At 36.8% G+C, this 16,483-nt stretch overlaps 1 protein-coding gene and 1 pseudogene across 2 annotated transcripts in view; one reads left to right on the forward strand and one right to left on the reverse strand.

Annotated features, from left to right (window-relative positions):
* Window positions 1-16,483, forward strand: part of VAV3 (vav guanine nucleotide exchange factor 3) — a 340,276-nt gene that overhangs the window by 304,015 nt on the left and 19,778 nt on the right. For both annotated transcript variants that reach the window (XM_057310419.1, XM_026484676.4), the window contains 4 exons: window positions 781-815; window positions 7,107-7,223; window positions 7,797-7,884; window positions 13,743-13,872. In XM_057310419.1, coding sequence (XP_057166402.1) covers window positions 781-815; window positions 7,107-7,223; window positions 7,797-7,884; window positions 13,743-13,872 — 370 coding nt within the window. The remainder of the gene's footprint in view (window positions 1-780; window positions 816-7,106; window positions 7,224-7,796; window positions 7,885-13,742; window positions 13,873-16,483) is intronic.
* Window positions 3,305-3,635, reverse strand: LOC113244956 (60S ribosomal protein L35a-like; annotated as a pseudogene).

Raw genomic sequence — 16,483 nt, forward strand, 5'->3', positions numbered from 1 at the left:
TTACGTTGATCAGAACTCTGTTACAAAGTAAGGGTAACAGAGATTCATGAAAAATTTCTAAATACAAAACAAACTATCCATACTCCTTGTCTTTTCTTAGGAATTTATAAACTTTGTTCCCCTCTAATAATGTGTATTTTATTTGTTATTCTTGGAATATTAGTGTACCCTCTTGGCTTTGTTCGTTTTCTAGTTAAAATCAGCTGTTAGAAGTTTTCTTCTTTTTCTTTATTTGCATAACAAATGTAGTATTTTTCTCTTTTGCAAAGCTCCATAGGAGAAAAGGGAAAAATGAATATTTCTCATGACTTTTCATCAGTAAAAGGTTTGGCAGTTGGTAGGCTTCAAAATCAGAGGTTAGAATTTGTGATACAAAATAAGAGTCTATATCCAGTATATATTGTTTATTTTGGCTATTTTCTGGGAAAGCAGAGTGCTATTTGGTTTTCCTAACATTTTCATTTTAATTTTCTGTGATAGGATTAAATTGCCTTGATAATAAATACCAAAAGCTTCCAATTCATATTTTTCTGTTACCTCTCCTCTTGGAGATACAGTGACGGTAAAATGAATGAAAGTATGAATTAAAGTGAAATGAATTATTTTCTACTTATCTGACATATACTATGATTCACTCTGTATAAAATTGCCAATGGATAGTTCCAGGACTGTGCTATTTAGGGTTTTATAGAGCTGAGTCAGCTAAACTGAATTAATGATTGATTCCTAAAAGCTTCCCTTAAGTAAACTTAATCTATTTTTTGGCTTTTTATATTCTAGGTGCCCAAACCAGTAGATTATTCTTGCCAGCCCTGGTAAGTATTAAAAATGTTTATGTAGCTAAGTTGAAATACCATAACCTTAGCTCAAGAATGCCTTAAATGTGGGGGGAGTAAACCACCTTCCATTCCTATTTGTCCTGCGAAAGGTGTTTTCAGATATGACAAAACACCATAATGAATTTATATATTGCTGACCTTTCCATAACTTCATCAGAGTAGGGTGTGTGCCTGCGTGTGTGTGCGTGCGTGTGTGTGCGTGCGTGCGTGCGTGCGTTCACACTAGTGTGTTTGCATGCATACGCTTGACTGTAAATTCAAAGTTTATTAACAGCCACAGAAAAGAATGGGACATAGGCAAATATGTATCTAATATTTTGGAAGAGTAGATTTCATGAAACAGAGAAAAAACCATATGATTCCATTGTCTAAAACTAAAAATGAGCCCAGGAAGGATAGTAGATCCTAAATCGTAATATGAGAGGAGCAAGATGTATCCATGTCTAAAGTTTTGGGTCTACATGGAGCCCACTTACCACTTAGAGACTAGCACTATCCCTAATAGAGACAAAGAAGCAAAGGGGATAGTGATTATTACTTTGTAGACATGATGAGTTTAAGGGGAAGTGATATCTTCAGCTGGAAAAAGTCTATTTAGGATCCAGAACAGTTACGATCGTCGTATGGTAAAAACTAATATATGCCAAGCACTTACTATGTGCTTACATGTTTTATTTCATTTTGTTTTCCAACATCTCTATGAGGAAGGTTGTTATTATCTTTACAGATGAGGAAACAAAGGTTAAGGCCATGCAAGTAGTAAACAGTAGAGCCAGGATTCCAAGTTATGCCATCTGTACATTGCCTCTCAACGTACAGAACGTGGGCTTATTTACTTATTTATATTTGTTTCCCTGAATTTTATGTTTGGCTCCTCTTAAAATAACTACATCTGTTTTATCTTCTGGATATGAAGTATATGCATACAAATTAGATGTCAGTGTATGTATGTAAACGAGATATCCTGAGAGTATATGGTACTAGTTCAGTTTGCAGGTGTAGATAGAACACCCAAGCTGTCTGATATGTTTAAAGTGTTCTTGGAGTGCCTGGGTGGCTCAGTCTGTTAAACGTACATCTTCGGCTCCGGTCATGATCCCAGGGTCCTGAGATCAAGGTCTGCATCAGCCTTCTTGTTCAGCGGGGAGCCTGCTTCTCCCTCTGCTTGCTGCTCTCCCTGCTCCTGCTCGCTCACTCTCTCTCTGACAAATAAATAAAGTCTTTTTAAAATTGAAAAAATAATAAAGCATTCTGATTATTTTCTATTCTATAAGCAAAGCATAGGACATGCCCGGTTGCTACAGGACTACACTGTCCAAAGTATGGGATTCTTCCCATCAGCCCTCTTGCTCTCCCCTCTGTAGCTAATACCTGCTTTCTCTGACCTCCCTGAGCTTGCTGAAGAAATTATAGCAGGCTTCGATACAACTGGGAAGCTCTGCTATATTTTTACTTAGTTAAAGATGAATTTGAGGTCAGAACCACATGGAATTAAAAACCGTGATCCCGACAGGAATTAAATTTGGGGAACAGAGCTGATAGCATGGATAGTCAAAGGGAACAACACGAGGAACTGGTAAAATCACGAGAGTGTGGTGATTAGCTTCCTTCTCTTTTCTGGTACTATTTTGCACAGAACTAGGCATAGTAGTTACAAGGGTAATGATTTTAGAGATAAATACTAATGCTACAAACTACATGGATTTTATGAAATAAACCGATAAGGTACCTGGGAACCATTCAGGGCACAGGAGATAAGTTTTTGAACACTTTGTTTTAAAATGCACCCTTGCAGATATGTAAAATTCTAGTGAAAATATGACCAGTTAGAATAGTATTGTTCCTAATGCTTAAAAACAAAAAGAATCAAGGTGTTCCGATGAGGGAAGAGCATTGAAGGTAGGAACAAATAAAGATGTTTCATAGTAAAAGTTTTAAATTACTTTTTTTCTTTTTCTTGAGCGACTTTATTCAACTTTATGCTTTCTGCTAGGGGACAATGGTCAAGTATATCAGAAAATGGAAACTTCAATTTTAGAAATACTACACTGTTAAGAGAAAATGATGCCGAATGATGACATGTGGTTCTCAGGTCATTGAGAAGTTGGATACTCACCAACTGCATTGTCTGTTTATTACATCTCTATGTAAAAACAAGTTATTCTCACAAGGTAAACTTGGTCTCTTGGGTAGAATCAAGATGATTATCTTCATTTGCCTGGGTATAGAATTCTAGGTGAGAAATTAGTTTGCATCTCAGATTTTAAGGCATTGCTCTATTGTTTTCTAACTTCCATCTCAATGCTGTTCTGATTCATTCATTCCTTCCTCCCTCCCTCCATCCTTCCCTCCCTTCTCTCTCTCTCTCTTTCCTTCCTTCCTTCCTTCCTTCCTTCCCTCCCTCCCTCCCTCCCTCTTTCCAAGAAAATAAATGTACACCTTTACTTATTTACTTTTCAGTAAGTTTAAATCCTTGAGGGGTACAGCATCAGACAGATTCTCTGGCCAATGGCTTTAGAAGGAAGGCTGCTTTGGAATTTGGCATGAACGTGCCACTGTTTCCATGAGCCTGAGTTCCTTTTCCCCAGATTACTCTGGTTTTGTTCAGTTTGCCACCAGGAGTCACTGTGGTGTTCTTTGTTCTGTACACATAAGCACATCTCTGCCTAGATAGAATTCAGTTTCATGTTGAACATAAACAACTTCAATTTTAAAAAGAGTCGTGTGTTCCCTCTAGTTCTGGAGACCCCGCTTATAGACAGCACAAATTGCCTTGGACCACAGCCTTCCAGACATATTTGTCGATTTCGGGGTCCTTTTCCCAGCAGGCATCCACAGGTTCCAAGATGGCAGAAAGAGGCCATTCAGATTTCTGATTCTTTGTATGTAATACGATTGGGGGGGGGGGGGCACACACCCTGCAGGCAGGGATGAGGCATGGGGCTAAAAACTAGGGAACTATCTGAAAATCCATATGAAGAACAGGATGCAGATGCCAAGGTTCCTACCCCATTCTCCAAGTAGTCAGACAACTTACTTTTCCCTACCCTAGCAGGAGACAGTGGAATTAGAATGTGTATTATATGGAAAAATTGAGCCATGTGGGGGTAACACTTAGAGCAATGCCAGCGGAGACTGAGGGAGATGCTATACTGCAGAGTAGTCAAATTAAGGAAAGTCTGCATACTGACTGAAGACGGTCCCCGGTTCCTTTGTGTAGCTCAGTTCCAATACTGTGACAGCTGGGTCTCATACACACAGACTATCCTCTCATTGCATCCAGACAGGAATCTGGAAGATTTTTCTCTAAAGGAACTGAATAGACTCTGTAAAAATCCTAAAATCCTAACATTTGGTTATTATCCAGCCCCATGAATCACATTCTTGCCAAATGATTATGTTCCTACCCAGCGAGTCTACTTTGGTGCTCCCCACCCCCACAGAGATGCCTCTCTCCTAAATATAAACAGACAACAGAGAGTAACCAGACATTTGAGAAAAGCCTTGAACTAGAGAACAAATAGAATAAATGGGGGAAAAAATGAGGAAAATACAGACATGAGAATGAGCAGAAGAAAGATTTATTTTTTAAAGCCTTTAATTTAGAATTAAGAGATGACAATATACCGATGGAAGTGAGCTGGATGTTTTATAAAAGGAACAATCAGAGATCAAGAAAGAGGTCTTCTAAATTACGTATTAAGTAGTGGAGTTGGAAAATAAAGTTGAGCAAATACTCCAGATAATCAAAGAAATAATTTGATAATATGGGAGAAAAGATAGGGAAATTAGACAGTTGATCCAGGAGGTATAGCATTTGTTTAGTGGGAACTCCAGAAAGAGAAAACTGAGAGTAGCAATTATCAAAGAAATAAGACAAAAATTTCCTAGAATCGAAGGATATATGGCTGCAAATCAAAGATGCTACTGAGAGCCCAGGACAATATTGAACTAAAACGTATGGCATATAACTGGAAGGCACATTGTCATGAAATTTTGCAATATAGAGAAAACAGAAAGAGTCTTAAAGCTTCCACGGAGGAAAAGAAATCAGACACATAAAAAAAAAAATTAGAATGGCACTCAATTGCAAGTGAGAAGACAATAGGACAATGCCTCAAAATTTGAGAAGCAAAGTAATTTCTCACCTAGAATTCTATACCCAGGCAAATTCTGAATTAAGTCTCAAGTAAAATAAAAATATTTTTCTGGATGTGTGACTTTCTGAGTATTTCAGCCCATATATCCATTTATAGGAAGCTGAAGGATGAGCTAATAAACCAATAAAGAGGGAGATACAGAATCCAGGAAATGAGAGCAAAGGGATGTCCCAGGACTATAATAATTCAGCAGGCTTAGAGAGCAAGTAGTATTGACTAGACCAAGACGGTGGAGTCTCAGAAGAAATGAATGTCTCCATAGAAAAAAATGGACATGTTCAGTGTATGGTGTTGAGAAAAATGTATTATTGAGAGGTTTATCATTCTCTCGTAGAATTTGGAGATAATTTGTAAGACAAGCTTGAGCAGACAAAAACTTGAATTATTTTTTGGATGTCAGATGTTCTTTGACTTTGAAACACGACAGAACTGGGCCAGATGATGGCTTGGCTTTGTAGAGGTTACAGAAAGAAGAGTGAGGAGAAGCACCATGAAGGAATGAGCAGGAATGGAGAGGAAATGATTTTCCTTCCTGATACCTAAAATTGACAAATTAAGAAATTGTAGTTTGATTAGGTTATCTAGAAATATGCAAGCATAGATAAAAAATAGATAAAATGCTTGAAATGGGACTTGGGATAGAAAGCTGATCAGATGGGGTAATGCTACTTTTTCATTATTATTATAGCACGAGTTGACTTTTAGAAACTATGTGTTACTTTGATAAAAATGCATATGCCATATACTAATTGTGATAAGTGCCATGGAAGAGATTAGGATACTGTAGTAAGAATGATGGAGTGAAGCGTGAGATGCAGGACAACATTCTTCAGACGGGATGACCAGAGAAGGTCACTCTAAGCTTTAGTGATGAGAAGGAATGTGTGTGGATTGGGTGAGTGTTTTCCAGGCAATAATATAGTCTGTGAGAAGACTCTTAAGATCAAAAAGAGGCTGGTAAGTTCCTGAACCTGAAAGAAGGCCGGAGACTAGTGAGAGATGAGATGAAGAGTGATCAGAACATACAGGGTACTAATAGTTCATGGGTTATCATAGGTGCTTTTGTCCCAAGGTACCATCTTCATAAAATGCCCTTAACTCTACTTCTGTACTTGGTGGAAATCTCACATAACCTCCTTCAACAAACTTTTGTATTTTAAATAAGCATTTAGTATAAATTAAAGGTGGGTATTTAAACTGAATGACCTTAGTCTATGTGTGAACCAGAGAATTTTCTGGAATACTAATCCATGAAGTTTTGAAAAAGAGCCAATGTAAACATAAAATTTTTCCCTTTAACTTTTATCGCCCAAAATCTCTGCTATATTTTGCCAATAAATGTAAAATGTGTATTTGATGTGAAAGGGTTACTGAAAGCGTATTTTAACATTGGATTTAATATAACTGTTATTGTTACAGAATTTGGGTATGTTTAAGGGGAAGATAGTTTAGGAAGAATTCTATTATTGGAAATATCTACCTTTTAAAATTAACTTTTAGCCACTACTAAGTTCTTAAGAAAATTGGTTATAAAAATTGTGGATCATAAGAATTCATCTTGTATACCCCAAAATAATTATTTAAAAATAGTTTCAATTGTTACTGGAATTTTCTTAAAAAGATGCTCAAAGTAGGTTTCATTTCACAGTGTGGAGAGAAAAGGTGAAATTTTAGAGGGTGTGTGTGTGTATACGTGTGTGTATGTGTGTACACGTGTGTGTATGTGTGTGTGTGTCCTATCCATGATAGTCCCTCCCTTCCGAGTCTTTCTCCTTCTTGTTCTTAAACTCCCTTTATGTCTTTCTCTAACCCAGTACCTACTCACTCCTCTCTTTGTCCCATTTATTTATTTGATAAATATTTACTGGGTGCTTACTGTGCGTCAAGCACTCTTCACGTCACCATTGCCAGCTTTGTAGAGCATTTGTTTTTCACTTATCAAAGGACTTTTTTCTGTCTTATTTTTTGAAGTAATGTAATTAGTTAGTATCGACATAAAAACAGCTCAGATCTGCCACTGAATTAAAATCTTGACAGAGACTTATTTTTAGCTTCAGTTCTGTTCCAGGTTTATTACCCAAATTCTCTGTGTCATTGTTTCTTTCAGGTATGCTGGACCGATGGAAAGATTGCAGGCAGAGACTGAACTTATTAATAGGGTAAATAGTACTTACCTTGTGAGGCACAGGACCAAAGAGTCAGGAGAATATGCAATTAGCATTAAGTAAGTAGGACAAGTACTCTTACAGAAATAGATTTCCTGTTTTCATAATTGCATAGACCATCTGACATGTATAACACTGAAGTTAAAAACCGAGGTTCTAATTGCAGCAGAAATAATGTGTCTATCCAGACAGTTCATTAATACTTGAAAATATCTGTTAGAAAAACAGTATTAAGTGTTATAGGCTGCTAATTGGCATATTAGATTTCTTTCATAACATTGTATTTTGGTGATTTGATGTGTGTATGTTTCTCGTTAATTCTAAAAATATATATTACTAGATTTCGTTTTATTTGATTTTGTTTTTCTATATTCTCAAACTGAACTTAATAAATTGGGCAAAATGATTGGTCAAATTTAAGCCCCAGCACTTCTCATTTCAAATATTGGTTGTATCTTCAACCGATCTAGTAAATATATTTTGTTAATTAGCTGTCACTAGTGTATTGGCATAAGTATATATTTTGTCTTCAAATTAATTCCTATAATTTTATTGGGGCATGCCCTCTGGTAATTATTGATTTCTACTGATTAAAAACACATTTATATTCATACGTTATTCATTGCCCACAGGTACAATAATGAAGCAAAGCACATCAAGATTTTAACAAGAGATGGCTTTTTTCACATTGCAGAAAATAGAAAATTTAAAAGTTTAATGGTAAGCATTGATTAGTTCTTTTCAATCTGTGGTCCTTATTTTGCTCTTACTTTAAAGGTCAGTTTAATTCGATCATTTCTTAGGAATTTTGTGCCCTGAAAAGTTGTTTATAAGAGACCCCTGTAATTTTGCAGCAGAATCCTGATAATTCTAAGGGTTCCAATTAAGTTTTATATTGCCCTGCTCATATTTTTCACTGTAAGTTCAGTTTGCAAGTTTTAGATAACATTTCAGAGTCCACATTATTTATGATTCTTGGAATAATAGACGAATTCGGTCAACTGCCAGCGATTTGTGTTTCGCCTTGTGTTCGAGTGACGGTGCAGATCTTTCACATGCATCTTTTCTCCTCTTCCTTCCTCTGCCTCTAACTCCTCGTGCAGACAGAGGAAGGTATTTTTAATAAAAACAAAAAAATTGTAATTGGTAAAATACCTCTCACTAGTTCATGTAAAATACAATATAATGCCAAACAGAAAAGCTGTTTGTATTTTCTGCTATTTTAAATCATCTGTGCTATGGTTCTGCTTCATTACTTTGGACAGTTAAATATTAACAGGGTAACATTTTTACCAGTGTATTTCATAGGAATTTTATATTTAAATTGAAATAGTACATTGTTACCAAGTTGCTTCAAACGAACCAAGATGATTTTATTCTTACAATTTAAAAAATGACCACTTAATAATTTAATATTGCATCATATTATGGATGTCATAAAAACAGTGTCTATATGGCATTATATATGCGTTGCTGACAGTAAAGAAAAAGTTCATATTTGTTTAAAAGTGGTCTCAAGTCTGTTTCTCAAGTTTGAGAGTTTCTTGAAATAATGAAGAATTTGGACACAAAATGCAAGATGCATTTGTAAGTGCACTTCTAAGTACTTTGAGTAACATTGGGAAGGACCACTCACTGATTGAGCCATCAATCAAATGATACATATTGCATCCTCCAGAAAACATCTCAAAGCACTTTGCAGATGTTAAACATTAAAGTTAAAACTGAACGTAAGAGAGCCTTACAAAATAGGCCAGCTTGAAAGGCTTATCTAAAAATCTAGAACTGCTCCGAGACAGGGATTAGTGTTGTAAAGAAACGGAAGCATCTTGAGTTGAAAGAAAAGGCAGAAAACCTCTCTGGACAGATATATCACATTCCCAATTCAAAAGTTAAGGATGGGCAGCAAGATCATGTCCTGGAAAATGTGAGCCCTGCCAAATTAGTAACCAGGATCCAGGCATCCTCCCTGCTGGAAGTGACTTACGTTCTGTTGGAACAAGCAGGCTGTGCACACAGAGAACTGGACCTGAGGAGATTTTTCCTAAAATGAAAACCTAGGAGGGAGGTGGTAAGTGGATGCACAAATAATGAATGACAGCCCCAGCTGAGACCTGATAAAAGCATGCACAGGGGGTCTCCGCATCGCTGCAAGACATAGCAGCTTGAGCTTTCACCTGCAGAACTTCCGAGGTTGATAATGAGGCTGCTCCACGGTATTACAGTTAATGTGAGACTTTAAAAAAAAAACGCTCTAGGGCCAAAGATGACTGCCAGCTTCACCGACTCTGAAAGTAACAAAAGGAACTCCCATCTGAGGAGACAAGCAAAGAGGATGAAAGGAATAGTCACTGGAAAGGGCCAATCAATTCAGCTTTGTGTCCCTTGGTTCAGCTCCAGAAAGTTCATCAGCAGCTAAGGGTAAGAAGTGAAAAGCCGGTAAATACTTCATGACCTGGATTAGTGGACATAGATGTTCACGTTCCTACCTCCAGACAAAGCTATGACTATCGTATAAGCAGCAGACCCCCAGCATTCTTAAATAACGTGTACCAGAGAGCAGTGAAAGTTTCTGCAGTGATGTTCTGGAAAGGGAATTAAAAGTACTGTCACGGAGCTAAAACAGGCTCCCCCTTATATGGTATGTATGAAATGTCATAAATGCCACTGCTAGAGACATAGGCATGTTGCTTTTCTTCCATAACTGGAGGAAAGCAACTTATGTAAGGGAAACACATAGCACGGTGGGGTAAAGGGAGGGGCTCAGAATTAATCGCATAACTACAATGAAACTAAAAAATATTAGCAAAAGGAATATAATTACAAAAAGAAACAGAAGGAGCTGAAAACCTGTGTCTTGGATAAATAGTTTTGTCCGATTAAGCAAATAACTGTAAAAACTGCTGAAGAGACCATGGAACTAGAGTCTGGAGCTGCCCCTCCTCTTTGTTTCTGTTCATTTGTTGAACCAATTTATATTGCGCCCTTACCTTGGGAAATCATTATGTTTTTGCAGAACCTAAAATGACTCCACTGTTCTAAAGAAGCTCTCAAATTCGTAAATCCAGCTGTAGCAGGAATCTCACAGTAATGCTGTCCTTTACACCTAAACTCGTAGGAATGGCTCCTATTTTAGTAAGCAGGCCCTTTGGAAGGAGAGAGAGAATTAATAGGCACCTTTGACTTCACTCTGGCAATGTAGGGGGTCTCTAAATCAGGATCAACAACTTCAAGGAGTTAGTTACATTTTATCACGTTGGTGTCAAATAACACAGTTTCCATTATAAGTACATAATGGTCTGTGCATTTGAGTTGCTTCTTAAGAATAGTTCTGTATCTCCCATTATGGGTCGTAAAGTTATATGCTTCTACCTACGAAACTTATTAGGGCCTGGAATTAAATTTTAATTTGGCAAAGATGTGAAATGGAAGCAAACTCCAGGACTTATTTTAAATTAGCCAGTTTCTCAAAGAGAAGATTGACCTTAGGTGGTTATGACCTACGCTTTTCCCCTTGGGTTTCAATAGCTTGGCTAATCAAAATCTTTTTCTTAGTCATTAAATTCAAATTCTAAATGAATTCCTATATCCAGATTACAAGGCATTAATTTTGTTCTAATTTTCATGTATGCCAGGCAATCCATGTCCAAATGCTGTTTATAAATCATCTCCATTGCCTGTTTCCTTGGTAATTGGAATGACTGACTCTCACTCATTATTTTTCAGAGAGACTTGAATTGTTGACACTGCTGTGTCAGTGTGAGATAAGGAAAGCTTAGCGATTTCTTTTGTTTAGAGTCTTCTTATTTACTTGGGGTACCTGAAGGTCAATGACTGCTGAAGCAGGGGTGGATTAGACGAAAATACAGAAAGCATAACGGCATAAATTGGAAAAGACCCATGGTGGCACAATTTAATTCTACCCAGTGAGAAACATGTAGGAAGATTTACCCTCGTAAGACTGTAAAAATGGAACTAAAATATCTTCCATGCTTAGTGAAGTGATCAAAGAGTATTTGCAGCTTACCAAGCTGCGTGACCCTAGGCCTTGGAAGAGTCATTTTTTCTTCCATAAACTTTGGAGATGGGTAGGTATGAAATGATCGCCAAGTCCTTTTCAGTATAAGTCTGTGGTTTCTTGTCAACTTCCCATACACTTTAATTCATGCTAATCCATGCTACCGCATAAAATTTGTACTATTTATAACAAAATTACACTGCAGCTCAAAGTTATTAGCTTACAGTTACTTTCAGGTTTATTTTCATATTTTTGCTAAAGAACACATTTTACTTAGTTTAAATAATAAGACTAAAAGAACAACACTTTGGTATCATTTGCATCAGCAACACAATATATATGTATGTACAGTTCCTGCAGAGACCTTACAAAATTCTGCCTTTTATTGTTTAACAGCATTAAATAATATTAGTCTCTAGAACTTAATTCTAGACATTGCAAATCATGTTAAAAATCACCATAATACAAATGCCATGTTCCGATTATTGAAGCCATTTTGAGGATATAAACTGCTATCTGGTATTTTGATTCTTTTTCTTTTCTTCTTAAGTTGGTCAGATTCCAAATTCCTTTGCTTCACCAAAGACCACGATAATCTGGGCTCAAAAAGAAGGAATAGAAGAAACGTGATAGATAGATAGATAAATAGATTAGATTAGATTAGATAGATGATAGATAATAGAGATAGTTATAGATGTAAAGTATGTAAAACCTTAGCATCTTAGATCTTAGAAAACAAAGTTCTTGGTACATCGTGGACACTTAGCAAATGCTCCTTCCCTTTTGCCTCCATTTTTATTTTATTTTATTTTATTTTATTTTATTATTATTATTATTATTTTTTTTTTTTTGTATTTCCATTTGCCAGCATTACTTGCTAATAGCATGATGTAGTTAAGAGCACAGACTTTGGAGACAGACATTAGCTGTTCACCCTTGCACAAGTCAGTTAACTTCTCTGAGACTTGAGTATCAATGGGGGAACTAAGCCTGACTCTTGTTTATTGTGTGGAGATTGTGCAAAGCCCTGTAAAGGTCCTGGCACGTGGGATCGCGGTGATAGTTATGATTATTCACATGCACCAGGCACTCTATACATCTGTGAACTGCTTCATTCTCCCCATTTTACAGATGTGGGAGTTGAAGATTCTCCATTTGCTTTACCCAATGCTTCAGCCAAACCAATCACCTTTTTGTCTGGTCCTAGCCTGACTGCTCTACTTAAAGCAATCCTTTCCACCTTCCTGGCTACTGAAATTTTGCCTGTTCTTCAGTTTAAGCCAAGCTACCTCCATCACGAACCGTTCCTTCATCCTCTCCGTGGGGCTCATAAAAAGGAAGCGCTCTTTCTCACGTTTGAGTACCCATAACCCCTAACTTTCCTTCAAGAGTGAGCCGTCCTAGAGGGCAGTAGCTTTATCTTCATAATCTTTGTGACCCCTGGAACTCCCCACACAATGCATTCTACAACTCATCCGAGTTTAGCCATAAATAATGTAAATCATAAATAATAGAAATCATTGATGATTCTTTTTTGCTTCCTTCGGGTGATTTTTGGCTCAGTTGGTTTGTTTTGGGGAACTTTGAACATAACCACTGAATGGAGGTACTGAGTTGATAACAGTGGTTTTTAGAAGAAATGAGTTACTTTTACCCTATTTGTTTTTAAACATTAATAGAAGCACAAAATAATTAGGTTAAAAAGTGATATTGCTTTTTATTTCAGGTATTTCTAAGAAATATTGTACCTGTAGTACTCATCTAATAATATGCATTTTTTCATTATGACTTATTATTTATTTTCTACTTAAAATGGATTCAGATTTGTGCAGAATCTATGAAACTGACGTCTTAAGAGAAATTTCCTGAAATTTTGGTGTGGAAGATGGTAGATGGTTATTCTATTAGACTTAGATATATTTAAGGCAAATTAGGTATAAGGGAAGATGGAAAGTTCGACATTATTGACCTCTATAAGTAGCAGTTGCTATGCAGAGCTATGGAAGGGCACTAACACTTCACTGTAAGCCAGAAATAATGTCAGGTGGCATTTGTGGTTTATCAACTTTGGTTTACCATGGAAAAGAACATTTAGAATCAAGTTTGTTTTTCTGCTATTTAGGAAGAAAAGGCAGGAAATGAGAAATTGCCATATATTCAGCAAACAGCTGTTCCCTTTATTTGTGTTTAGAAAAGCAAGTATTTCATAAATAAGAACAATAATTACTGTTCTGCAATTAAAGTTTCGTATGGTTTCTTTTCATTGACCACATCTGACTGAAGACGAATGGGATGCTCTCTATCCATGAATAACAATAGGAGGCAGCTCACATCATCAGTGGCCTGCCTGAGCAACAAGGGCGATTACTAGTTAGGTGCCACTGACATCCAGAAAGCAGGGATAGATTATCACTTACTTACCCTTCCATAAACTTGTGGAAAATTTAGCATTAAATGTCAGTCATCTTCCCCTTGTGTATAGTTATGTGTTCAAGAGTTCATGTGTTTGAGAATAAAAGTACCCTTATCAAAAATAATCTTTAATTCTTTTATTCTAAAGGAACTTGTGGAGTACTACAAGCATCATTCTCTTAAAGAAGGTTTCAGAACCTTGGATACAACCCTACAGTTTCCATACAAGGAGCCCGAACATTCAGCTGGACAGAGGGGTAATAGAGCAGGCAACAGCTGTGAGTACTGCCATTCAGAATGCAATTGGCTCTCCCTTAAGGATTGGAGGCACAAGAACAATAAGCATCTTCATTCCAAATTTTGAAATATAACCAATTAATATGCTGATCTGTTTAGCCAGGACTTTTTTGTGGAGCTAAGCAAAATCAGATGGACCAACAGGTTTATGAACGTGTCTAGACATAGTTCTCTGTGCCACATCAAAAGTCATGTTTGCATTTAGAAATCCATCAGAAGTGTAAAGGGTACGTGACTACGTAAGTTTTGTATTTTTCAGTGATTTGTGTATTAGCCCAACTCTTTCTAACTCGTGTGTTCGTGACCATAATGCTGTTTGAGTGAATGGTACCTAAGCCTGGTACGCAGCTAGCCCATCTCGCCTGGTATCCCAAATCTGCTTATGATCCTGTTTTAATGATTAGCTTCAGGATTTTGAAATGGCTAAAGCATGTTTCCTCTGATGCCGGTGTTTACAAGTATACCCCAGTCACTTTCTTGCCACGTGAGCTCTGTGCCACAGCTAATCACAAAATATTAGCACGCCCTCCAAAAGCACGGGATAGTTTCAGTGTGAGTTCAAGTCAAAACTTTTTTCTCATCACTATTTAATGTCACATAATCTTCCTAGAGGTAGATATAGCATGTAAAGAGAACATTGTGATGAAAAATGCTATGAATAACTTGTGATTTCCTTCCCTTATGTTAATATCTTTTTTTTTTTTTTTTAAGTAAAATGCTTTTGGAGGAGAAACGAATACAATTTTATTACTCTTAGAATTTTAGCCTAAGCAAAATGGGAATATTTAGGGGTATTTGAAAAAATAATTTGCATCGTGTAATATAACTTTTAACTTTTTTTTTTCCCCCTGAAAGCAAAAACTAAAAGGGAAACAGGTAACACTCAGGGCTCTAACAACATCAGTAAAATTTCATACACCTGTATATAAGTAAATATACAAGTAATTTGTCACATCAACTGAAAGATTTTTTTTATTTGAATAACTTAATAGCTGTTCTCTTCACAAGGATCAGTAATAAATGACCAAGTTTGTGTAATGAAAGTAGTCAGAATACACTTTATTTTGAAACTTTAAACACCTATTGAAAGTTATCCTTCTGGGGGTGCCTGGATGGCTCAGTCAGTTAAGTGTCCAACTCTTGATCTCAGCTCATGTCTTGATCTCAGGGTTGTGAGCTCGAGCCCCGCATTGCGCTCCATGCTGGGCATGGAGCGTACTTCAAAAAAAAAAAAAAATTATCCTTCTGTTTTTTAGCCCAGTGTTACCCAATTATCTTAGATTCTCCTATAGGCCATAATTTTTGCTCATTTAAAAATGGAAGTTTTTCCTTGAAAAACAATTTTCCTACAAATATCTTTTTCTTTCTTACGAATTTCTTAAGAGTCTACCAAAGTTATGACCTTTTCCCCAGTGAAAAGTATAAATTTCTACTGTCCTTTACTTTGCCTTCGTCACAGCAGGAGATGATAAAAGTTGCCAAGGAGGTCAGTTATACTAAAAATCCTGTTTGTTTGAGTTCACTTAGTTCTGGAAAGCCAAGGTGGGAGAGGTTGGCAATCAGGGAGAGCAGATGTCCCATATTAGTGGAAGGTCATTAGCCCTCGTATTGCACTGCGTGGTTACTCCCAGCACTTTCTCTGTGCTTGGCACATGTAGGTGTTTGGAGGATGTTGTCCAACGATGAGCACAGTTGCCTAATCTAAAATTTGTCTCTAATGTTCAACAAAGTATTTAATGCTCAAACTTTTTTAGCCACTAGGAATGGCGTTTCAGGCCTTTTGCGTTTTGTTTTGTTTTGTTTTGTTTTTTAGCAAAAAGAGACTAGCCAACAGAATGATTTTGAGAACGTCAATGTGAGCTACAGGGAATTTTTCAACAAATAGAGTCATGAGGTCAAATACTCTCCGCCCAGATTTTTTAAGAGACTCTGGCGAGCCTGCCGCAGAACGCTTTTACAATCAAGAAGTAAAAGCAAATCATTCATTTAAAATTAATCTTTGTCAGAGTTTAGTTTTATTTATCAGTCATTCATTAATTCATTCCTTCAGCAGATACTCATTAAATACCTAACACAGGGCACTTTTCTAGGTACTGGGATATAGCAGTTGAGAAGACAAGTTCCTGCCCTTACGGAGCTTGTATTTTAATGGGGACACGCAAGTGTGGGATGGGAATTTGCTACTTCTATATAGGATGGTCGTGGAAGACCTCCCTTACAAAGTGACCAGAAAGCAATGAGGGAGTGAGTGAGTCTGGCAGTTGGCAATAATTGCACGATGATCTGGACTCCAAGATTATTCAGATTATTCAGTCATTACCATGCAGCACGATTATAATCTTAGATGAAATTTATAATACTATCCCGGTGTTTCATCTGCTTTATACTGTTGTATAAAATAAGAACACTAAGGTGGTTCTCAGGGTTAAATGAGGAGCCTTAAGCATTTGGCACAGTGCTGGTACATGGTAAACCCTCAGTAAATATCAGCTGCACCTGATTCTACTACCACCACCACCACTACTAGTAACTCCTAACACAGCAGACATTCTCCTGCATTTCTGAGTTGAATTTAATTTTATCTCCTAGACA

This window comes from Ursus arctos, unplaced genomic scaffold (genome assembly GCF_023065955.2).
Source record: "Ursus arctos isolate Adak ecotype North America unplaced genomic scaffold, UrsArc2.0 scaffold_12, whole genome shotgun sequence".
Taxonomy (NCBI): Eukaryota; Metazoa; Chordata; class Mammalia; order Carnivora; family Ursidae; genus Ursus; species Ursus arctos.